The 26466-nt window shown below is 37.4% G+C and overlaps 1 protein-coding gene across 1 annotated transcript in view; it reads left to right on the top strand.

Moving 5' to 3' along the window:
- Positions 1-4923: 4923 nt before the first annotated feature.
- Positions 4924-26466, top strand: part of LOC115410339 (coiled-coil domain-containing protein 57-like) — a 33183-nt gene continuing 11640 nt past the window's right edge. The window contains exons 1-11 of the mRNA XM_030121947.1: positions 4924-5019; positions 7166-7297; positions 9394-9516; positions 15126-15233; positions 17784-17904; positions 18418-18519; positions 18808-18965; positions 21932-22006; positions 23059-23221; positions 23539-23631; positions 26010-26175. Of these exons, the coding sequence (XP_029977807.1) occupies positions 7173-7297; positions 9394-9516; positions 15126-15233; positions 17784-17904; positions 18418-18519; positions 18808-18965; positions 21932-22006; positions 23059-23221; positions 23539-23631; positions 26010-26175 (1234 nt within the window). The 5' untranslated portion in view covers positions 4924-5019; positions 7166-7172. The remainder of the gene's footprint in view (positions 5020-7165; positions 7298-9393; positions 9517-15125; positions 15234-17783; positions 17905-18417; positions 18520-18807; positions 18966-21931; positions 22007-23058; positions 23222-23538; positions 23632-26009; positions 26176-26466) is intronic.

Here is a 26466-nt window from a genome sequence, read left to right as displayed (position 1 = left end):
TGGTTTCCAGTCGTCTTCTGGTCCTCACTCTACCTGGAAACATGGAGACTAAAGTTGGGAGAAAGCAGCAGAGTCCTGTTTGGGATTTATGGGAATACAATGGTGAAGAAGATAAAAGATATTAAAAAAAAACTAAAACTAAACTAAAACTAACCGTTTAGAAAATAACAAAAATGAATAAAAAATAGCAAGCCTGCTCTAAAAACTAATTAAAACTAACTGAATTAGACAAAAAAAGGTCAAAACTAAATAAAACTAAACTGTGATGAAAAATCCAAAACTATTAGAACCTTGTAACACACACAACGCAGCCATCTCCCTCGAACGTTTGGGCAAAGAGCGTAACATAGTCACTTTATTGGAGAAAATCGGAGAATGTTGTCCCTGAATTGTGTGTGTGTGTGTGATATTCCCTGGAATGAATTCATTCCTGTTGGAGGTAACTTTTCGGGCCGGTCAGAGTGACCTGGCAAATGGACAGAGCTGTGAAAAGCTTGGTTGTGAGAGTGAAACGAAGAGGATATTCCCATCGGCACGCATCAAAAACATCCTAAGAGGGTCATTAATAACATAACATCATATTTGGCTGAAGAGTCTCCCATGTACGCATCAGATGGTTAGTTCCTTTTATAGTAACAATGATGTCCGATCACCCCTGTATAAAACCCCTGTCGAATGAAGAATGGGAATGACTCCCTGAGTGAATTCCAGAGTTGTGGTTTCTTTATTTTCTCCACAACAGCTTTTTTTTTTTTTTTTTTTTCAAATTGCGCAAATCTCACTTGTGCATAAAAATTTGTCTAATGGAAAAACGATAATTTCATCAAAACTCTTGTTTTTCAATGAAGAGTTTTTGTTCTTTCAAGACGTGGTTTTTCAGGCGTAGTTAAATTGGTATATTGCACAAAACTCCAATGGAAAGACCTTTGAGTCCAACTAGAGTCACATGATCCAAAAAACAAACAGATGTTGATGGATGTAACAAGAAGAAGTAAGGAAGTGAATCTGTCTCATCAGATTTTGAATTATAAAAGCCACTGAATTTCTAGCACTGAATTTTTTTGCACTAAAATTAAGTATCTGAATTTTTTGTCTCTGAATTCAACTATGTTTATAAATGTAGAATAAAAAAAATTCAGATGCAAAAAATTCAGAAGCAAAAAATCGAGATGCAAAAAATTCAGTTCACACATCCAGGACACCAAGGATAAGCAATCGATTCTATCTCAAGTCAAACCGACAGCCAGCCAATCGAGTTACGTTAATTTGGTCAAGTGATGCCGCTGCAGGAAGACGGTGAGTGTGGATATGTGATCTAAATTTTTTGCATCTGAACTTTTTGCAACTGAATTTTTTGCATCTGATTTTTTTAAATTTGAAATTTCTGAACATAGTTGAATTCAGAGACAAAAAATTCAGATACTTAATTTCAGAGCAAAAAAAAAATCAGTACTAGAAATTCAATGGCTTTTACAATTCAAAATCTGATGAGACAGATTTACTTCCATAAAGAAGAGTTTAAACCAAACGTGTGGGTATGTGTGGACACATGAGGAAACCCAATCATTTTAGAATTTAGTAGAAGATAGAGGGGGAACGAGCATTCTAGATTCAAAACAACAGATATTTCTGTTCATGTTTATGGAATGACTTCTACTGACATCTACCAGAAGATAGAAACTAATCGGCACATTTGGGATTGAATGGACAAACCCACATTACACACTTCTGTTTTGAACACATTTAGTAAATATGGGTGAAGTTTAGCTCAGATGTACGATGGTAAAGTGACAACTGATGACTGGGTCAGAGCATCTCCAAATGAGGTTGTTGGTGTTCCTGGTCTAAAGTGGACTAAGGAAGGACAGCCACATCTCAGGACCATTGAAAATCTGTGGAATGTTTCAGAGAAACAAGTCCAGTCCCTCCCATTTCACAGCTTAGAGGACTTCATGGATCTGCAGAACTGTCTTGGTCCAGATACCACACACACCTTTAGGGGTCTGGTGGGGTCCAGGCCTCAGGTCAGGTCTAATACGGCTAACACTGGGGTCTAATACGGCTAATACTAGGGTCTAATAGAGCTAATACTAGGGTCTAATACGGCTAATACTAGGGTCTAATAGAGCTAATACTAGGGTCTAATACGGCTAATACTAGGGTCTAATAGAGCTAATACTAGGGTCTAATAGAGCTAATACTAGGGTCTAATATGGCTAACACTAGGGTCTAATAGAGCTAATACTAGGGTCTAATACGGCTAATACTAGGGTCTAATAGAGCTAACACTAGGGTCTAATAGAGCTAACACTAGGGTCCAATATGGCTAATACTAGGGTCTAATAGAGCTAGCACTAGGGTCTAATAGAGCTAATACTAGGGTCTAATATGGCTAATACTAGGGTCTAATAGAGCTAATACTAGGGTCTAATAGAGCTAATACTAGGGTCTAATACGGCTAATACTAGGGTCTAATAGGGCTAATACTAGGGTCTAATACGGCTAATACTAGGGTCTAATAGGGCTAACACTAGGGTCTAATAGAGCTAATACAAGGGTCTAATAGAGCTAACACTAGGGTCTAATATGGCTAATACTAGGGTCTAATAGAGCTAACACTAGGGTCTAATAGAGCTAATACTAGGGTCTAATACGGCTAATACTAGGGTCTAATAGGGCTAATACTAGGGTCTAATACGGCTAATACTAGGGTCTAATAGAGCTAACACTAGGGTCTAATAGAGCTAATACTAGGGTCTAATACGGCTAATACTAGGGTCTAATAGGGCTAATACTAGGGTCTAATAGGGCTAATACTAGGGTCTAATAGGGCTAACACTAGGGTCTAATAGAGCTAATACTAGGGTCTAATACGGCTAATACTAGGGTCTAATACGGCTAATACTAGGTTCTAATAGGGCTAACACTAGGGTCTAATAGAGCTAATACTAGGGTCTAATAGAGCTAATACTAGGGTCTAATACGGCTAATACTAGGGTCTAATAGGGCTAATACTAGGGTCTAATAGGGCTAACACTAGGGTCTAATAGAGCTAATACTAGGGTCTAATACGGCTAATACTAGGGTCTAATACGGCTAATACTAGGTTCTAATAGGGCTAACACTAGGGTCTAATAGAGCTAATACTAGGGTCTAATACGGCTAATACTAGGGTCTAATAGGGCTAATACTAGGGTCTAATACGGCTAATACTAGGGTCTAATAGGGCTAACACTAGGGTCTAATAGAGCTAATACTAGGGTCTAATACGGCTAATACTAGGGTCTAATAGAGCTAATACTAGGGTCTAATACGGCTAATACTAGGGTCTAATAGGGCTAATACTAGGGTCTAATACGGCTAATACTAGGGTCTAACAGGGCTAATACTAGGGTCTAATATGGCTAATACTAGGGTCTAATAGGGCTAATACTAGGGTCTAATAGGGCTAATACTAGGGTCTAATAGGGTTAATACTAGGGTCTAATACGGCTAACACTAGGGTCTAATAGAGCTAATACTAGGGTCTAATACGGCTAATACTAGGGTCTAATAGAGCTAATACTAGGGTCTAATACGGCTAATACTAGGGTCTAATAGGGCTAATACTAGGGTCTAATAGGGCTAATACTAGGGTCTAATACGGCTAATACTAGGGTCTAACAGGGCTAATACTAGGGTCTAATATGGCTAATACTAGGGTCTAATACGGCTAATACTAGGGTCTAATAGGGCTAATACTAGGGTCTAATACGGCTAATACTAGGGTCTAATAGGGCTAACACTAGGGTCTAATAGAGCTAATACTAGGGTCTAATACGGCTAATACTAGGGTCTAATACGGCTAATACTAGGGTCTAACAGGGCTAACACTAGGGTCTAATAGAGCTAATACTAGGGTCTAATATGGCTAATACTAGGGTCTAATAGGGTTAATACTAGGGTCTAATACGGCTAACACTAGGGTCTAATAGAGCTAATACTAGGGTCTAATACGGCTAATACTAGGGTCTAATAGGGCTAATACTAGGGTCTAATACGGCTAATACTCGGGTCTAATAGGGCTAATACTAGGGTCTAATAGGGCTAATACTAGGGTCTAATACGGCTAATACTAGGGTCTAATAGGGCTAATACTAGGGTCTAATATGGCTAATACTAGGGTCTAATAGGGTTAATACTAGGGTCTAATACGGCTAATACTAGGGTCTAATAGGGCTAACACTAGGGTCTAATAGATCTAATACTAGGGTCTAATACGGCTAATACTAGGGTCTAATAGAGCTAATACTAGGGTCTAATAGAGCTAATACTAGGGTCTAATACGGCTAATACTAGGGTCTAATAGGGCTAATACTAGGGTGTAATACGGCTAATACTAGGGTCTAATAGGGCTAACACTAGGGTCTAATAGAGCTAATACTAGGGTCTAATACGGCTAATACTAGGGTCTAATAGGGCTAATACTAGGGTCTAATAGAGCTAATACTAGGGTCTAATAGGGCTAATACTAGGGTCTAATAGAGCTAACACTAGGGTCTAATAGAGCTAATACTAGGGTCTAATACGGCTAATACTAGGGTCTAATATAGCTAATACTAGGGTCTAATACGGCTAATACTAGGGTCTAATAGGGCTAACACTAGGGTCTAATAGAGCTAATACTAGGGTCTAATACGGCTAATACTAGGGTCTAATAGGGCTAATACTAGGGTCTAATACGGCTAATACTGGGGTCTAATAGGGCTAATACTAGGGTCTAATAGGGCTAATACTAGGGTCTAATACGGCTAATACTAGGGTGTAATAATCAGCTCCACTTCGATGACACTGACAGGCCTTTGATGCAGTAGAATACATCAGCCAGCAGTAGAATGAGGAACCAAAGTCACAGTCAATGTAGCGGGGGAAGCATTTACAACACGGACGGTCGCCATGACAACCAGTAGCACACCTGCAAAACGGGAAGAGATATTTTGCAGAGTCTCATGTAAGTCTTCATACAGCATCAAGCGATAAGTAAGTATGAGTTTGTTGTTTTGTACAGTTTGTGTTTGTAGAGAATCATGAGCCCAAACGGAGTTTAGCATTTCTGGGTAGAGTAGTAGAATAAAAGACCAAAGTGTTAGAGCAGGTGGACCCAGGCATTAGGGTTAGGGTTAGGGTTACATTATCTGTGCTAACATTATCTGTGCGCGTTTGCACCTGACTACGGATTTTAGTTGGAAATCATTGCATTCATGACACTTTAATTAAGGTTAGTTATCTGTTATCTGTTAGGGTTAGTTATCTGTTATCTGTTATGTGTTAGTTATCTGTTATCTGTTATGTGTTAGTTATCTGTTATCTGTTAGGGTTAGTTATCTGTTATCTGTTATGTGTTAGTTATCTGTTATCTGTTATGTGTTAGTTATCTGTTAGGGTTAGTTATCTGTTAGGGTTAGTTATCTGTTATCTGTTATGTGTTAGTTATCTGTTATCTGTTATGTGTTAGTTATCTGTTAGGGTTAGTTATCTGTTATCTGTTAGGGTTAGTTATCTGTTATCTGTTATGGTTAGTTATCTGTTATCTGTTATGTGTTAGTTATCTGTTAGGGTCAGTTATCTGTTATCTGTTGGGGTTAGTTATCTGTTATGTGTTAGGTTTAGTTATCTGTTATCTGTTGGGGTTAGTTATCTGTTATGTGTTAGGTTTAGTTATCTGTTATCTTTTAGGGTTAGTTATCTGTTATGGTTAGTTATCTGTTAGGGTTAGTTATCTGTTGGGGTTAGTTAGCCTTTATCTGTTAGGGTTAGTTGTCTGTTTGGGTTAGTTACCTGCTTGTCTTTAACCTCTGCTAGTTAACGTTACTAAATGCATTATCCTTTATCCAGTTTATTTTCAGACCCACTGGTTAAATCTGATGGTTCAGGGTTCATCACAGAATCCACAGGTTTTATTTCAGCTGCATTTTAAAGTTTTACTGTTGTTTGAGGAAGTGACTAATTTTATTCATGTGTTTATTTTGTATTCAGTACATGATATCTTATTCAATGTATTTGTACCAAAAACTTTCATGTATCCCCTGGGCGTCTTCCAAGTACCCCTGGGGATATGTGTACCCCCATTTGAGAAAGACTGTTCTAGCACTTTTGAATCAGTACTAAGTCTATGACAGCGTCTGCAGATCACAGAGTAAATGAAGGTGGTTTTACCGACAACTCCTGTTCTGTTTGGAGCTGCAGGGAATTATTATTTATTTTTTTATAGTAATTTTACCTTTGATTTTTTTTATTATTATCATAATTATTGAACCACAATAACCATATGATCTTTATACCTGCACTTTTTTAATTGATCTTTATTCTGTTGCAGGTTTAAATATTGAATTTCCTGTTGCGGGATCAATAATGTGTCTAATCTAATCTAAAAACACAGACAGAATACGGATACACAAAAGGAACCAGGTTCTATGTGAAGACGCAGAACTGGTCCAAAACAGTCAGCAGCGTTGGTACTGGGGTACATGATCCATACTTCAGATCAAGGTTATTATCGTTAATGAAAACTAATGAAATGACGAGAACTAGAATTGAAAAAACATTTTCATTAACTGAAATAAATAAAAACTATAATTAAAAGAAAAAAAAAGATAACTAACTGAAACTGCATTGTGTGTTTACAAAACTAACTAAAAAATAAAATAAAAATACTACTACTAAAAATAAAAATTCTGGATAAAATTCCCTTTGTTTTCATCTTTGCCAATGTCGGATTAATATGAAATCGATTTATTTTGAACTTGCAATTTTAGCTGCTGGCACCATATGGTATTTAACGGTCTGTCACTTGTGGTTTCCAGTCATTTTCTGGTCCCCACTCTACCTGGAAACATGGAGACTAAAGTTGGGAGAAAGCAGCAGAGTCCTGTCTAGGATTTATTTGAATACGACAGAGAAGAAGAGAAAAAATAAGACAAAACTAAAATTAATACTAAAACTAAACTAAAACTAAGCATTTAGAAAAAAATGAAAACTGCTAAAAACTAGCAAACCTGCTCTAAAAACAAATTAAAACTAACTGAATTAGAGAAAAAAAGTCAAAACCAAATAAAACTAAACTATGATAAAAAAAAATCTAAAACTATTATAACCTTGGTACAGATCTACTTTTATTTTTTTCCAGTTCCACCATGCAGTCATTGGAAAACCATAAAGCAGGAAAGTTTGAGGCCCAGCTGGAGATTCAGGACAAGGAATGGAATCGGCTCCTTCAGAGTTCCTCCAGAAACACCCAGGAGGAGTACTCCTTCCTCAGGTACCGCACCTAGTTTTATTAATATTAAACATTAATAATATTATGTATCATTTCAATCTAGGCTCTCAAACTCATTTTCTTTCAGGTTCCACATTCAGGCCGATTTGATCTCCAGTGGGCCGGACCAGAAAAATAATAACATAATAACCTATAAATAATGACAACTCCAAATTTTTGTCTGTGTTTTAGTGCAAAAAATCCCCATTAAATTATGAAAATACTTACTTTTATAAACTATCCAAACAAAAAAAGTTGTGAATAACCTGAAAAATCCGAAATTTCTTGAGAAAAATCAGTGCAATTTTAACAATATTCTGCCTCAACGTATCATTTCTACATGTGCGTTATGGATCAGATCTACAAAGACACTGTTGTTCGTCCATCAGTCTCGGTGACGACCTTGACTTCAGTTTTTGTGGGTCCTGGAGTGGCTCGTCAGCCCTATTTTTGCCCTGAAGGATCTGCCACAAAGACACTAAACACTGAATAACAGGCAGAAAATAGTTCAAATTGTGCTTAATTTTCTTTAGACATTTCAGGTTGTTCATATTTGTTCAGGTTATTCACATTTTATTGTTACAGGATAGTTTGTAAATGTAAATATTTTCATAATTTAATGTTATTTTTTGCACTAAAACAAAGATGAAAATTGGAAGTTGACATTATTTATAGGCGTAGTGTCATTATTTTTTTCACATCAAACCGAGAAGAAAATACTGAGTCTTTTTTGTCGGTTATTCTGCTGTTATTATTTGACTGTAGATCATGTTGGTCTGTATGTGGAACCTGACCTAAAATAAGTTCCACAGCCTTGACTGTGGAATTTTTGTACTTTGCAAGTTCATTCCAGGGGCCAGATTGGAACCTTTGGTGTTCTGCATTTGGCCCCTGGGACGCACGTTTGACACCCCTGATTTAAATGAACCTGCCCTGTGGAAACAGCAGAACCCTGGTCCTGGTCCAGTCTCCTGTGGACTAAAATCATATCTGTCACTTGGCACAGTTTGAACTCATGAACTAAATGACAAAAGAACATATTTGTTCATCCTCAGTAGGTAGTTTCGGTATTGTTTACATAGGTTTTGAAATATTTTGAAGATATTTCTGCTGCAGCCCAACACAAAGGAGGCCTGTGAATTATCTAGAGTTTATGGAACCTTGTATTAGGAAAGACACACTGCTGTTGAAAGGTTAAGGTGGTACTTTTTAATGTTGCAAGAACACAAACATAATTCAACATACACTCTGTTGTAGTTTGATGACACCACACTGTGGACAAATACTTGACTTTTGTGTCCAATCATTCAGAAATGTAATGATTTTTTTTTTATTCAAATGTTTAGTCAGAACAGTCATATAAGATATTATGCATGAAATCAATCATACAAAGTACACTGTTCTCTTTTTTTTAAGAAGAAAATAAAAAAGGTATCAATAATTATCACTAAAAGGAGGAAAGAAAGAGAGAGAGAGAAAAAAAAGGGGTAGTATAAATAAATTAAATAAGTATGTAAAAACTGAACAGTAAAAATGATATTAAAAACAAAACAAAAAAAGAGGGGGGGGGGGGTTGCATAAATACATTTATATGTATACACACAAGGCAGCATTCATAATCATAATATAAAGAGAGAAGAAGAAAGAAAAAAAAAAAGAGCAAAAGAGCCTAACAGTGCACATGTACATTTAGCATTAGGATATTTAAGTACAAAAGGCAACCGTGAACATAAGAGTAGCACAGAAAAGGAAAACACATAAACAAAATAATAAAAAAAAAAAAGTAATGAATTTTAATCTCCTAAGACCCAGGAAATGTCAGCAAAGTACAAGCTTTTCTTTTCTTTTTTTTTTTTTTTTTTTATGAAATAAGTGCCTATATTGGAAACATCATGATGCAACAGTTTTTTCAGATGCAGTTTTTAAAATTTTTATGGAATTTCCTTTGTGGTGGACAGTTTTCTTTTTTAATAAAGTTTTGAAACTCTTGTCCACAAATGTGGACAGAAAACCCATAGCTGGGTCTGAGGAGGTTAAGTTACATGAAACCACCTCATTTTTATTCATAAGTCATTTCTTTGTGTTCATTCCCTCATCAGGAAACACTACCAGCTGCTCAGAGAAGATTTCCACTTTAACCTGGCCTTGCTTGAGGAACGTGACAGAGAACTGGACAAATATGATGTAATGACGGCTAAAGCTGTGACAGTGGAGCGCAACAGGTACATTTATCTGAAGCTTTTCAAGGCTTTGTCTATGTGCACTTCATGAGCAATACATAAGACTGAAAGAAAAACCAATATTTGTGCATAGACGCGCAGTCCAAAATACAACTGAGCTTATAAAATATAGATATATGCCAATCAAACATGTCTTTTCTAAATGTAAAATGCAGAATAAAGGACACAAATGTGAGAGGTGCATTTATTCACATTAAAGACAGTGTTATGGAAGGTTTATACTTCTGTCCTGAGCATTATTAACAAAAATGTTAATGTGCAAAAAAAAAAAATTGTTTGATTAAATTCATTCATTTATTTATGTGTTTTGAGCAGAAGAAAAAAAAATATTGTTTAATCATTCCGCTGTTTTTACGAGATAATTATCTCCTTAATTCAGAAAAACAGAGCTGAATTTAATTTTTTTTTCAGAAAACAGTATCTTGTTAATTCAGAAAAACAGAGCCAAAATTTTTTTTAACTTATTTTTTTTTGTAATTACGAGATAATTATCTTGTTAATTCAGAATAACAGACGAATATTATATTTTTGTGTGAATGCAGTACGCTTCTGTATAAACTTAATGGACTTCCTCAAGCAACAATAGATTATACTCATCTGTAAAGCTACTGAGTGTGACAGCTTCCCTTTTATTTCTTCTTCTCCTTCGTGTGTGCTATTATCATTATTATATTATTTTTTATAATTATTTTTTATTTTATTTTTCTCTTACACAGTTGTTGTGTGTGTGTGCAGTGAGATTAGTTTGCATTTTATTGTGCAATTAGTGTGGTATGTGTTGATGTGTTATGTATGTTTGTCTTTTAGAAATCAACAAAAAGCAAAAAAATAATAAATAAATAAATAAATAAATAAATAAATAAATAAATAAACCTTAAAATTCCCTCCACATAAAGGTCTTTTATTTTGTTTTGTCCATACCTTTAAACCTGCATCCATCCTGCCTGGTTTGAATGGTTTATTGTGATAGAGAGTCTGCAGTTTCGTATTCTTTAAACTCTAATCATGTTGTTTACAATGGGATGAGTGATTTTAACTGCTTCAAACTATCTGAATACATATATAAATTTAGTGGTAATGCACTGAGTTTGGACTCCATCTGCGCCCAGGGTGGGTGGTTTTCAGAGTAAAACATGATCATTCTTAATTGTGCTGCTAAATAAAACCAGTACAGGTTTGGACATTTGAACCCCCAGCATCAAATGGGAGGAACGACACACACAGATGGAATCGAAGGCCTCTGAACTTTAAACAGGTCAGCTCCAGAAACTTTCCAGTAGGTGGTGCCAAAGGAATATTTAGAAATAAATACTTGACTTTAAACAGTAAATTCATCTGTCTTATATGTTTCCTTCCTATTATAAATATTGGTTCAGGCATCCATCTTCCTGTTTATGGTATTTTATTTTTATTTATTTGTTTTTTGGCTATAATTCCATAGGTGGTTATTTATTACCTTATCATTTATATATATATATATATATATATATATATATATATATATATATATATATATATATATATATATATATATATATATGTGTGTGTGTGTGTGTGTATATATATATATATATATATATATGTGTGTGTGTGTGTGTATATATATATATATATATATATATATATATATATATATATATATATATACATATATATATATATATCATATTAACTTATCATTTGTATGTACAAGCTATTACTTTAACATAGGGATGTAACGATATGAAAATTTCATACCATGGTTATTGTGACCAAAATTATCACGGTTATTATTGTCACGATATTGTTGAAATTGTGCTCAAAATGTTCAAAAAGTACTTATACACACACTGAAATAATTTAACCTAGCTGTATTTTGAAAAAAAGAAAAAAAAAGAAGACTGATGGTTGGATGTTGTCTATGTAATTAGAACTAGTGTTTTATTTTATTTTTTTTAAAGAACTTTGAGTCACCATGTGTATGAATTGTGCTGTACTGTATATCCCAAAAAAAAATTACAATTGGATTTTCTGCAGCGATAACTTTAAAAATAGAGAATCAATCAAAATGCAATTTCAGGGCATGAAACTCTAACTTATTACCTCCATCTTACAGAAAACCCTATTGGATTTGCTTCAGTGTTCATGGCGAAATGGGGATCTGTGTAAAACATGTCAGAAGTCCCTTCCCTCCAAGTTTTGTACAGAGACGCGTCGTCCGTTGTGTTCACGCCTTACAAATACGAAGTTGTTCATTGTGTTCTTGCACAAAAGTATCTTTTTTTGAAGATATTATCTTCAAATCGTATCTTCAGATAGTGACTGCTTGTTTCTTTTCAGTTTCAACAAACGAAATGAACAATGAATGACATCAAAAAGGAACCAGATTTCTGAGTTTTGCAAATGTTGGTACAGTGTGAAAATTAACAAATAAAGAAAGATATTAAATTATTAACGCAATGAATGTTCTCTGAGCAGGAGTTAGCTGCTGACCAACCATAACGAATTTACAGTGTGAGAATTGGATCGGTAAGAATCCAAGTGAAATACTTGTCACCAGATGTTAGCTTCACAGGGAACAAATGCAAAATGGTAATTGACAGATCAATACATGTTTCAACAACCAAACCTCACAGAGGTCACACCACTGTAGTAATGTTATGCACAGAATTTGAATTCATTTGTTAGTTGCCAAGAGCATCCAAGTGCCAGACTTGGAAGAAACGAACCCATGACATGCTTTACACCAGGGCTCTCAAACCCATTTTCTGTCAGGGTTCACATTCAGCCCGATTTGATCTGCAGTGGGCCAGACCAGTGAAATAATAACAGAATAACCTATAAATAATGACAAATGCAAATTTTTGTCTTTGTTTTAGTGCAAAAAAAAAATCCCTATTAAATTATGAAAACACTTACTTTTACAAAGTATTCAAACAAAAAAGATGTGAATAACCTGAAAAAACTGAAATTTCTTAAGAAAAATCTGTGCAATTTTAACAATATTCTGCCTCAACTTATCATTTCTACATGTGCATTATGGATCAGATCTACAAAGATACTAAACACTGAGGAACAGGCAGAAAAGAGTTCAAATTGTGCTGAATTTTCTTTAGACATTTTAGGTTGTTCATATTTGTTCAGGTTATTCACATTTTATTGTTACAGGATAGTTTGTAAATGTAAATACTTTCATAATTTAATATTTTTTGCACTAAAACAAAGACAAAAATTTGAAGTTGTCATTATTTATAGGCATAGTGTAATATTATTTTTTTCACATCAAACCTAGAAGAAAATCTGGAGTCATTCTTTTTTGTCGGTTCTTCTGCTGTTATTATTTGACTGTAGATCATATTGGTCTGTATGTGGAACCTGAACTAAAATGAGTTCCACAGCCTTGACTGTGGAATTTTTGCACATTGTAAATTCATCCCAGGGGCAGGACTGGAACCTTTGGCGGGACGCATTTGGGCCCCGGGACGCATGTTTGGGACCCCTGATTTACAAAGACCCACCTTTCTCTGTGACCACTGAACCAAATTAAATGGGGTTTTCTGCCAGATGGAGGTAACATGTTATAGTTTCATACCCTGAACTAACATTTAGATTGTTTAATTGTTTTGAAAGTTATCAATGCGGAAAGTCTGATAGTAATTTTTTTGGGGACATACAGTACAAATAAACATGTCTTGCCACATGTCATATGTTGAAGACTAGGGCTGTGTATTGGCAAGAATCTGGTGAAACGATACAAATCACAATTCCTTTTACATTTTCTCAACATACTGTGCTGTTTGGGCACAGCTGTGAACTGAAACGGTTACAGGCCTAGTAAGTTGTGTTTGTGTGTTTGGAGTTGAAGCTGTGGATCAGTTGGACTCACCGCTGTTTGTAGACACTCTGCTGAGACTGGAAACAGATCTGATGAAGTGGGTTTAAGGTTTGTTGGATGGTTCCACAGACACATCTGCAGCTCTGCTCACACTGGGAACAACTTTTACTTTCATTTCTGGGAGGTGATCTTTGTTCTGTGGAATGTGGCTCCACCTCTGATCTGTTTCCTGTTTGATGTGACGGTGAAATCCAAGTGTGTGTTGTTTTATCCCAGAGCATAGACGACATGTGGAAGGGTGCTGGTTCTGTAAATACATGTGTGGAAGTGTGGATGTGTAGGAACAGCAGTTAGAGCATTATCTGTGCAGTCAGCTGTGGAAGCTGCAGGTTAGGCTCCAAAATATTCCCAGCTGTCAGGCTGTTGTGTTCTTTTGTGGTGTTCTGTCTGTGTTTGGATCCTCCTTTTACTGTGGCAGTCCTGGGCACATGTTTTTTTAATGTTTCAGTCACTTCGGGGATAGTGGGGGTCACCAGTCTGTGGCACCCTTATTTTGGGGGTCATGAGTTTCAAAGTGTGTGAAGCCCTGGTCTACAGGGTGGGGAAGCAAAATTTACAATATTTTGAGGCAGGGATTGAAAGACAGTGTATGACCAATTAGTTTATTGAAAGTCATGAGAATTTATTTGCCACAAGAAAATTTCCATAATAGAAAATGTTTTTATTCTATGTGTCCTCCTTCTTTCTCAATAACTGCCTTCACACGCTTCCTGAAACTTGCGCAAGTGTTCCTCAAATATTCGGGTGACAACTTCTCCCATTCTTCTTTAATAGTATCTCCCAGACTTTCTGGTAATAGTTTTGCTCATAGTCATTCTGTTCTTTCCATTATAAACAGTCTTTATGGACACTCCAACTATTTTTGAAATCTCCTTTGGTGTGACGAGTGCATTCAGCAAATCACACACTCTTTGACGTTTGCTTTCCTGATTACTCATATGGGCAAAAGTTTGTGAAAAGGTATGGATAATAGTGTTAGGTATGATTATGACATCAATATATGTTTGGTTTCAAAACAATTGACGTAGTGCCTGCTGAGAAAAAACAACTAAATGTTCATTGTAAATTTTGCTTCCCCACCCTGTAGGATCATGATACGACATATCACAATATATCATGATACTGTTTAAAAGGCGATTTTTGGTTTGTTTCTTTTTTTAAAATGATTATTTCCTTGAAGAATTGAATTACACTATAAATCTGCACAAATACTAAACACATTTTTATTTGATCCCAGCAGGATCTAATGTTATATCACAAAATGGGCCTGTGTTCAAACTGAAATTATGTTTTACAGACATTACAGTTTAAGATCCTGTTCAAATGTTGATATTCTGTTAGTTCAGGACTGACATCAGAACATTATTTTTGTCCCATCAAAGGAACTAACATCTGCCTCTCAGACAGTAAAAAGTGCTTTTAGGATGCATCAAATAACCATTATTTAATAAAGAGCGTTAAGTAATAATGAATAAAATATCAACAATAAAGAAAAACAAAAAACAAAAATGAACCTCTGCCCTCTGCCATATCTGCATTTGAATAAATACCTAAAAATATCGATACAGTACTATTTTAATATCAATACAGTATCATGAAATGAAATATCGCAATATATTACAGAACCGATATTCTCTAATACCCCGATTGAAGACACATGTCAGAACAGTAATGGTGTGTGACAGGAAGACATGACTGAAAACTGGTTTCATTTCAGGCAGGAGGAGCTGAGCCGGCTCCGTATGCAGGTTGCGAGGTTGGAGGAGGAGAAAGCTGAAGATGCTGAGGATGCCGTCCTTCACAGACTTCAGCTACAGGAGCTCAAGAAGTGAGTGTGAGGAACAAACAGAGGCTGTGCACCACTCAGCAAATATGTTTGGTCAGTCTCTGAGGGCAAGTAAAACGCCGCATGGAGCTAGTTACTAAGACTGACCTTCAACCGACCACCATTGTCCAGGTAGATGTGTCACCACCACATTAGGAACTGCATATTGGTGGGTTCCTAAATCAAACATTTGCACACTAGTGGATTGGATGGGATGGTCCAATTCCCTGGACACCTCCTTCACCAGGTATCACTGCCCTGGATTTCTTTCTATGGAGGTTCTGTTAAATATATCATGTATGGAACAAAGACATGGGACATCAGCGACCTGAAGCAACAGATCAGCTGATGCCGTTGATGCGGCTATGATGCAGCCAACGTGGCAACAAATCCAGTACCGTCGAAATGTGCTTCGTGCAACTGACAGTGCTCATATACAGGGGTATTAAATGAGGCAAAAAACTTCAATATCTACTTTTCATTTTGGAATCATTTCCACAGATTTGTCTGTGAATGAAGACAGTTGAACCTCATTGATGTGATCATTTTTGGACTCAGCTATGGCATTGAATTCAATACATTTCAAATAATTTTAAAATTAGAACCAACAGGATACAGTAGAGGTCTAGGCTTGTGTTTGATAACTTTGTGTGATTCATTCAATCACTGACTGTGTTCCACATCCATTAGTTTTAAATTCTCATGTTTTGTAGTTTAGAGACTTGGTTTATTATCGAACAATGAAAATCATGTTTAAAGCAAAAAAACAAAACAAAAACATTACCAGACCAGTTTTTTATAGCGTCTGAAAGTGAATATGAGTTGAGAGATGGATGCAAATGTATGTAAGAAAAAGATGAAAAAGAAGTTGAAGAAGATGGATTTCTTTTAAAGGGGTTCAACTGTGGAATAGTGATAATTCAAAACTTAAGCAATCGACTTCCTTTATGTTAAAAGCATTATATGCATCTGTATTTGAGAGTTATGGCCGGAATTGAAAAAAAAAAGTTTTACTTCTATCTGAGCCCTTTTCAGTCACATTGTATTATTTCTCTCTTCTTCTAATGTTTTGAAATGTACAGGGTGGGGAAGCAAAATTTACAATATTTTGAGGCAGGGATTGAAAGACAGCGTATGACCAATTAGTTTATTGAAAGTCATGAGAATTTATTTGCCACAAGAAAATTTCTATAATAGAAAATGTTTTTATTCTATGTGTCCTCCTTCTTTCTCAATAACTGCCTTCACACGCTTCCTGAAACTTGTGCAAGTGTTCCTCAAATATTCGGGTGACAACTTCTCCCATTCTTCTTTAATAGTATCTTCCAGACTTTCTGGTAATAGTTTTGCTCATAGTCATTCTGTTCTTTCCATTATAAACAGTCTTTATGGACACTCCAACTATTTTTGAAATCTCCTTTGGTGTGACGAGTGCATTCAGCAAATCACACACTCTTTGACGTTTGCTTTCCTGATTACTCATATGGGCAAACGTTTCTGAAAAGGTATGGATAATAGTGTTAGGTATGATTATGACATCAATATATGTTTGGTTTCAAAACAATTGACGTAGTGCCTGCTGAGAAAAAACAACTAAATGTTCATTGTAAATTTTGCTTCCCCACCCTGTATATATACCTGAAAATAAACTAACTACAAACCCCGCCCCTCACATGTATTTCGCCCATTATAAGTGAATGAAACATTTCAACTTTGACCTACTTTTCCCAAAATGCAATCACATCTATTCTGGGTCACTGGCAATCTATAAACCCAATTACATATGAATTCAACCAATAGTTTTGCTCCTAAACTGTTAACAAACAAACAAACAAACCGAACCAAAACAGTACCCCTTACCTCCCCTTTGGGGGGCGAGGTAGTAATAAGACTGTTGAACACCTGCTTTTCGTGCAGCTGATGCTCTCACAGTTGTTATATTCTAGCTCAGACCCCAGTAGGAGGACAGGCCATGGGGGGAGTTTGAGGCTCCTGGAGGATGGACAGGGTACATTCTTACCCGTCCTGTTGAGCTGTTGTTGCTCATGGGCCCTTCAGCTGCCAAAACAGGACAGGAAGTTGTGTGTAAGGATGTTTTTGATGATAACTAATAGGATGAATATATTTTTACCAATGGCCCAAACACTTAAATCTGTCAAATAAACTGATACAGGTTTTACCACCATCCTGTTGTTTCACCGTCTACTCTGACATTATGTCATTATTTAATACAGTGAGGAAAGGGACCAAACATATGAGGATATCAAGGACTGCACAGTATGTCATTGGGCACCTCCTCTGTTTCAGCATATCATTTAATGTCCTTGTTGACTCCTGTTTAACCAGCATTTATGTCTGTGTTCATGTGTGGAGGCTGTTTTCATCATTCGTGTCCTTTATCCTTTACTGTTTGACATTAGTACCTCAGTGGTAAAATACTAGTGTTTACACATCCGATGCACTGCTCAGCCATCACTGTCCTCTGATTGGAAATGTTCTCTCAACTTTTACTGTGTGTGTGTGTTTTCTCATGTGTATTTGATGTGGATGAATGCATTGCAGGTTTATGAATACTGAAGTTCAGAGGCACAGTGAGGAGTCTGAGAGGTTAAAATGGGATTTACAGCAGAGAATAGAAGCTTTGGAAGGACAGTGGAGCACACAGAGACAGGTGAACACACCAGCTGGGACCCACTCACTACATCAACTAACTGCTCAAACACTTGATGTTATTATTATTATTATTATTATTATTATTATTATTATTATTTTATGAGTAATGCCATTAAAGAGATATAGTGGAAAGAAAAACAAAAACAACAACAAGTAAACAAAAGACAAATCAAGCAGATAAACAAACAAACAAAAATAATAAACAATGACAACATCATATGGGTTGGAGTTAGCCTTTAGATACAGGTGTAGTTTAACACCAGGGTTAGAGTTAGACAGTAGATACAGGTGTAGTTTAACACCAGGGTTAGAGTTGAACTGTAGATACAGGTGTAGTTTAACACCAGGGTTAGAGTTAGACAGTAGATACAGGTGTAGTTTAACACCAGGGTTAGAGTTGAACTGTAGATACAGGTGTAGTTTAACACCAGGGTTAGAGTTATTACATTATTACACTCTTGTCTGTTAAATGTAATAGTGTTAAAATGTGTCTTTTGTTCGTGTTCCTCAGGAGATGACAGCAGCTTTCCACAGGTCACTCATGCAGCAGGAACATGAGTATAAGTTGAAAATAGATGAGATGCAGTCTGTACTCATGTGTCAGGATCTGAAGGTCAGTGAAGAATAAACCATCTTACAGTTTCAGAACATAATCACATTTTTGTTATTTTATGAAGAGTTGATGGAAGCAGAGGGAAGAAAAGCCAAATGTACATGTTCTGTCTTATTTACAGTGTCAAACTCCAGATGAACCTAGGGAACATGGGTTAGGGTTAGGGGTGGGTTAGGGTAGACGGATTAGAGTTAAGGTACATGGGGGCCATTGTCCCCCGAGGATTAAGTGGTTTGGAAAATGAATGAATGAATAAATTACATCTGTGTGTGTGTGTGGTTTTCCTAGATAAAGCTGCTGACTAAACAGATGGAGGGTTCTTTCCAGGCTCAGCTTGAGGCCAAAGAAGCTGTTAAAGCATCTGAGGAAGTGTGTGAACAGATCCAAACCCAACTGACACAGAAACACCAGGAGATGGAAGATCTGATTGCTGTCAAAGACAAAAGGTGTGCATGAGTGTGTGTCGTCTCCACAGTGTCAGTGTGTTTTTGAAGTTACTGACACACACATAAGGCCAGATTCTCTAATGCTCTGCACCAGAGCAAACCCAGTGTGAATGCACCGTAGAGCTACAGTGCAAAGTTAGAACTGGAAACATATGGGTACAGTTTTCATGCATCTGGTCTTATTTCAATGTATTTGTAAAAGTTTCCCTTTCACAGTGCAAAATTTGGAGAAACGAGGATGTAAATGATTCATGCACCATGATTAACTAAGGTTTGTGAGAATTGTGCCTTTAGTGGGTACTATCTGGTCCATAGAGTTACAGGTAAGAATGTTAACTAATGAGATGTTTTGCACAAGGTAATATCTTGTACACACAAATGATATGTTTACAAACCAATAACCACCTTTGGTGTCACAGCCAAATGTTATAAAAAAAAAAAAAAGCTTATGAAGAGCATGAGAACATTTGACAGTACTTACCAGTCTGAAGCCTTCAGAGTGAAAGTGGATTTACTCCAGTTACTAATAACTGTCAGATGGAACAAATGTAACAAAACAAAACTATGTTAAAGACAGTCATTCTGAAATACTCTGTAATATGATACAATATTGGACACAATGACAAGTGGTAAATTATTATATCAAGTTTGTCATTAAGCTGCTTCATCCATGTTGATGATTCAACATTATTTTCAAAGTGTGAAAACAGGAGAAGATAAGGAAACAGGTCGACATCATCATCCGGCTTTGTATTGAATATATTTTTGAAAACGTGGTGGTGTCCACATTTGTACTTCCTGTTCTACAGTTTCATTAGACCCCCCCCCCCAGATGACTGCAGATGAACGTCACTGTAGCAGACTGAAAGAACACAACAAACACAAAATGTTCCATACCTCAACACAAACAGGAATATTAGGAACGGTACCTGTTCAGGTTCTGCGGTAGGCGGTGCTTCACCTCCTGGACTCCAGCCGTCATGGACACATCCACCACTGTGTGGCGTCAAATCTAACCCGCTAGTTTTCAAACTGGCAGTAGCTCCACCTTCTGCTCTGGATGCCTATTAGCTCCGCCCTCTGCTCTTAATGCCCATTAGCTCCACCCTCTGCTCTGGATGCCCATTAGCTCCACCCTCTGCTCTGGATGCCCATTAGCTCCACCCTCTGCTATTGATGCCCATTAGCTCCACCCTCTGCTCTGGATGCCCATTAGCTTCGCCCTCTGCTCTGGATGCCCATTAGCTCTGCCCTCTGCTAATGATGCCCATTAGCTCCACCCTCTGCTATTGATGCCCATTAGCTTCGCCCTCTGCTCTTGATGCCCATTAGCTCCGCCCTCTGCTAATGATGCCCATTAGCTCCGCCGTCTGCTATTGATGCCCAAACACACTATTTATTACTGTCTTTATTTCTTATTTTCAAACAAACTTTGACAGTTTTCCACTTTCAGTAATGTTCTCATTAACTGTTTTCTTGCCCGCTGTAGTTTTAGTTCATTGTTTAACCCTGATGACTCTGTAATATAAGTGTCAGTTGTTTTTTTTTTTTATACCTGCTTTAAGCCTTCATATAACCTGATGTGCAGAACATTCTCCGTAGAATAAAGACTCATGTGGACTGAAACACTGGGATGAAAATGTTAGGTCCTGAAGCTGAGAAATTAGAATTTCAATTTTGGAAAAAAAGAAAAAAGAAACAGCAAAATCACAGTTTTGTGTGTAACTGAAAATTTGTCGACTACAAATTGATTTAGATTTTTTTTTTTTTTCACAAAAGTGTAACATATGAAAAATACCCCAATAAACAGTGGGCAAAATAAATAGTATTAACATTTTTTTAGTAACATTTTTTTAGCTTCACTTTCAAGGAAGGTAAAACTGACATGAAATGACAATGAATAATCATCAATCAGTCAATCAAATACACAATCAGAAATCAGTTTTAAAAGTGAATGGAAACAGTTCTTTTTCTCTAAGCTGAACATTCTTTGAGTGAACGTTGTGAATTCATAAATAAACAGACATAAACTCCCAGCTGAATCCACCAAAGGGGAAGTTGCTTAGAATGCTATACCCAATGGAGACTCAGAGAAGGGAGGGCCATGCTGCCTTCAGGGGCCCACCAGAGGCTGTGTAAATCTCCAACTCTCCACAGATAAAACAGACATCTTCTACACCAGGGCTGTCAAACTCATCTTAGTTCAGGGGCCACATTCAGCAAAATTTGATCTGCAGTGGGCCGAACCAGTGAAATAATAACATAATAATATAGAAATAATGTCAACTGCAAAGTTTTCTCTATGTTTTAGAGTGAAAAAAGTAAAGTTACATTATGAAAAGGTTTACATCTACAAACTATCCTTTCAAATAATGTGAATAACATGAACAAAGTGAAAAGATAAGTGTAATTTTAACAATGTCATGCCTCAGTTTATCATTTACACATGTACATTATAACATACAGATCACAGTGGATCTACAAATACACAAAACATCTTGTTAAAATTGTACTTACTTCTCTTAAGACATTTCAGATTATTCATATTTGTTCAGGTTATTCATGTTTTTTTGCAAAATTATACTTTGTTTTAGTGTAAAAACATGAAAATATTTACATTTACAAACAGAAAAATTTGGAGCTGTCATTATTTATATGTTATTATGATAGAATTTTACTGGTCTGACCCACTGGAGATTGAATTGGTCTGAATGTGGAACCTGAACTAAAAGGATTGTTAATATCTTAGTGTAATTTTTGCATTTCACAAATTCATCCCAAGAGCCGGACTGGACCCTGTGGTGGGCCGGATTTGGCCCCCGGGCCGCATGTTTGACACCTGTGTTTTACACCAAACAACAGTGGTATTTTGGTTAAGTTGTTAATAGAAATGTGCTACCTGGTGTGTGTTTACCTGTGGATACATCTGTTTAATTTACCATGTACCTGTTTTTGATCTTTTTCAGGATATTGATGCTCGAACAAGAGGTGAAACAGCTCAAGAGCAAACTGCAGAAAGAAAAGGATGACTATGACAGGAAGTATGTGTAACTGTCACGTAATAAATGTCGAATAAAATGACCTCTGTCACATAATCAGACTAATTTTTGTTTTTGACTTGTGATCAGCAGTTTTTATAACTGATTATTTGGAGGTTACAGAGGTGCATTACATCACAGATCCTGAGCTCATAATTATGAGGAAAAGTTAAGTTAAAAGTTAAGGTGGTACTTTTTAAATAAAAAAAAATGGATATTATGTAATAAAATATATCCACGTTATCCAATAGTTTGTCTTTTTTTTTTTTGAAAAATTGGTCATGAAAGTCTCCCGCACCTTTAAGGGTTGAAGGCTGACGTTTGGGTCTTTAAGGGTTTAAGGTGGACGTTTGGGTCTGTAAGGGTTAAAGGTGGACGTTTGGGTCTTTAAGGGTTAAAGGTGGACGTTTGGGTCTGTAAGGGTTAAAGGTGGATGTTTGGGTCTTTAAGGGTTAAAGGTGGACGTTTGGGTCTGTAAGGGTTAAAGGTGGATGTTTGGGTCTTTAAGGTGGACGTTTGGTTTATGGGTTAAAGGTGGACGTTTGGGTCTGTAAGGGTTAAAGGTGGACGTTTGGGTCTTTAAGGGTTAAAGGTGGACGTTTGGGTCTGTAAGGGTTAAAGGTGGACGTTTGGGTCTTTATGGGTTAAAGGTGGACGTTTGGGTCTTTAAGGGTTAAAGGTGGACGTTTGGGTCTGTAAGGGTTAAAGGTGGACGTTTGGGTCTGTAAGGGTTAAAGGTGGACGTTTGGGTCTTTAAGGTGGATGTTTGGGTCTGTAAGGGTTAAAGGTGGACGTTTGGGTCTTTAAGGTGGATGTTTGGGTCTGTAAGGGTTAAAGGTGGATATTTGGGTCTTTATGGGTTAAAAGTGGACGTTTGGGTCTTTAAGGGTTAAAGGTGGACGTTTGGGTCTTTCTGGGTTAAAGGTGGACATTTGGGTCTGTAAGGGTTAAAGGTGGACGTTTGGGTCTGTAAGGGTTAAAGGTGGACGTTTGGGTCTGTAAGGGTTAAAGGTGGACGTTTGAGTCTTCATTATTATCCCTGTGAGTTTTTCCAGGTTTAAGAAACAGCTGAGTGATAGTTTGGAGACAGAGCGGATTCTGAAACAGAGACAAACCCATGTGGAGCTGGAATGGCAGAAACGCTGTGAGGACATAAAGGCCCAGAACTATGTTGACAATGAGCAGCTAATAGAAGACCTGACCCTGGACAGAGACCAGGTCAGTCACACTGCCCCCCTCCCAATCTGCAGTTGGACAGTTCTATTGGTGTTATTGACAGACAACTGAATAAAGACTTAAAGGAACCACTTCAACACATTTGGCAGCAAGTTTGTTTGGAAAATATTTAATGGTTTTTTTTGCCATGAGGCTGTGCAAATCACCTGATGGTCAAATGAAGTTGACGAGAGAAATCCCAAAATATGTTGTGTTCAACTCTGTAATTCAGGTCAAAGTATGTATAATATAATGTATAAGACTGTGTATATTTAGTTGTTTTTTTCTTCCAATCCTTGTTTTTTGTCCGTCTTTGCCAGACCAAAGCAGAGCTGTCTGAAAGAGAACAAGAGCTGCAAGACCTGACTGTGTTATTACAGTCTGTTCAAAAAGAGCGAGACCAGGCCACGCAGGTAAGAATATGTCCCATTTACTTTATAGAACTGGATGTAGAGGTTAAATGAGGCTGGACCAGGAATTAAACCACATCTGTCTGGAGCTCCTGTCCCTCAGGATCCTAGCATTAATCACAAATTTTCATTTTCCCTTTTTTATTTGTACAGAAATGATCCGTTTGGCTGAGTCATTAACTAATTCAAACCAAACCATTTAATCCTTGGGAAGGGTGGGGTGTAGCTCAGGTCCTACCCTAGTCATGGCACACCCAGGACATGTCCGCAGTTCACTGCAGGGCTGACGCAGTCATTTTGTCAGCCTCTTTTCCACAGCCCTAACCCTAACCTGTAAAAGGGGGGGGTAAACATGACGAATTCATGGGGCCCAGCATTTGTGGGGGGCCCATAGAGCAGTGGAGGGGGTCCAGTGGATACAGGTTAGACCAGGGGTGGTCAACCTGTGGCTCCAGAGCCTCATGCATCTCTTCATCCTCTTTGTAGTGGCTCCTCCCTTTACTGCAGTGAAGCCAGCTGCCATTCTCCTCTGCATGGTCAAGTCAGCCGCTAGCGTTTTTCTTGTGCGCTACTCATTCAACAATTGCGGTAGATGAGCCGCATGGAGCGAATGTGCCTTCCGGAAAACAAAAGTAAGGGCTCATTTATGCTCTACGTTAAAGATGTAGACGGACGCAGGGTTCTGTCCGTCCTTTGTATATTACTCACCTAATTCAGTCCGTTTTCCGGGAGCTTGCGGATGTGAACCCAGACGGAGAATATGGAGCAGTACAACTGGGAACTGTGGAGGAAGTGTTGAGTTTTGAAGAGAATCATTTCCATAAATAGCGATACTTTTCATAGAGCGACTGTATGAGTATGAGTACTGCGCACTTTTGGGGTAATCCTACAACAGATTCCCTTCCAATCTAAAAAAGTGTGTTTTTTCGTCTGAAATAGGCTTTAAGACTAACTTCAATGATGAATAAAATTATTTTTTCCAATAAGTGCCTCATGAATTTGGTATATTTAGTATTAGTACTTCAGATACTATTAACACAAATACTTTGAACTACTTTTACCGTGTACTTTTGGAGTAATCATACTCAAAAATCCCTTCCAAGCTCCAGAAGTGTTTGTTTTTTCGTCTGAAATAGGATAGCAGAATCAGTGCCTAAACACTTCTGGACAGCGGTTGTATTGATAGGGACTACACAGTAGTGGCTGCATATTGGTAGGGACGTGTCCCTAGCGTCCCTATGCAATCCTACACCCCTGGCCATAACCCAAACCAAACCAAAAACGAACCTCAACAGTGGCTCGTTTTTTTTTTTACATTTTCTTCAATAATTAAATCCCAGTTGTTTATTTCTAAGCTTGATTGCTCAACATGAACGCTCTAATTCAGGGGTCTCAAACTTGCAATCAGTTGAGGCCCGTGGGATGATATTTTGTGGCCCCTACCCCTACTGAGTAACATGGTCGGACGTTGAAACCATGTTAAGTTTCACTTTTGCTTCACGCCAGCGTTAGTTATGTTAGTTATGCCCCCCCTCGCTCTGATAAATCGATAAGATACTGAATTTTATCCTTTTTATTATACCTACATCATTGAGCTTTGATGGGCCCACAGTTGCTAGCGCTGCCCCAGGTTCCACCTCTGTTCCACCTCTGGAACTCCTCTGGAGGTAGGAACAGAGCCCTGATAAAGGTGGAACCAGGATTCAGGAATGCTATGGAAAAGGAACACCTCTGGTTCCAACCAAGGTGGGACGTTTGGATGACGTGTGCGACCCCCGCACCGGGGGATTTAAAAATGAGCGTGGGTTGTGTACAGTAAACAAACATATCAACACCACCAAATGTGAAAACAAATTATTCATAGGAAAATACACAACAAAAAAAGTGGTTCCAGGCACAAGCCCCGCCCCTCACACATATTGTATCTTATTTTGTCATGGATCCAGCTGATGACATCATATCAATCACCTCTATATAGGTGCCAAGTTTAAAGTAAATTGAAAGAAAATTGATGTTTTTATAGACATGAAATTTCACCCATTATAAGTAAATGGGAGAAAAAAAAGTTTTCAAAAATTCATAAAAAGTTTAAACTTTGAACTGTTTTTCCCAAAATGTAATCACATTTATTCTGGGTCACTGGTAATGTATAAACCCAAATAGGACTGAATTCAACCAATAGTTTTGCTGCTAAAGTGTTAACAAACAAGCAAACAAACAAACCGAACCAAAAACAATAGCCCTTACCCCCCCTTCGGGGTGGGGGTGGGGGGAATAACACAGCTGCCTCGTATTAAAGTAGTCCACAGGAAAACCATTCCTTTACTATAAGATATTTGTTTGTGTGTTTGTTCATATTCGTATTCGGACTCACACCACAGGCTCATCAGCAGACATCAAAGGAAGTCCGTCACCTGCAGGAGCAGAACAACAGGCTGCAGACTGTTGTTAATCAGATGAGGAAGGATATGGAAGATCTCACTCACCCCCAGGTGTCCCTCCAACACCACTATGCTGAAGCTGCTGATGCCTCCACAGTACCTACAGGTAATTTACCAGACCTTTAGTGGGTTTGGAGAGTCTGATCAGTATGTGTGAGTTGGTGAATTGCAGTAATGACTTGGTAATTTAACTGTTTACTGACAGGTTCAGGAACTGCACAGCCTCTGGAGTATGACTGTTAATATCTAATCCATGTACCTCAGTTGGAGGTGCTACAGACACAGCTCCAGCTCCAGACAAACCTGTGATGATGCAGGCTGATACTCAGAGGCAGAGAAACAATAGAGGAAAACATGTTAAAGCAGGAGTCTCAAGCTCATTTTCTTTCAGTTTCCA

Source organism: Sphaeramia orbicularis, chromosome 19, assembly GCF_902148855.1.
Source record: "Sphaeramia orbicularis chromosome 19, fSphaOr1.1, whole genome shotgun sequence".
Classification (NCBI taxonomy): Eukaryota; Metazoa; Chordata; class Actinopteri; order Kurtiformes; family Apogonidae; genus Sphaeramia; species Sphaeramia orbicularis.
This window is presented reverse-complemented; position numbering and strand designations above follow the sequence as displayed.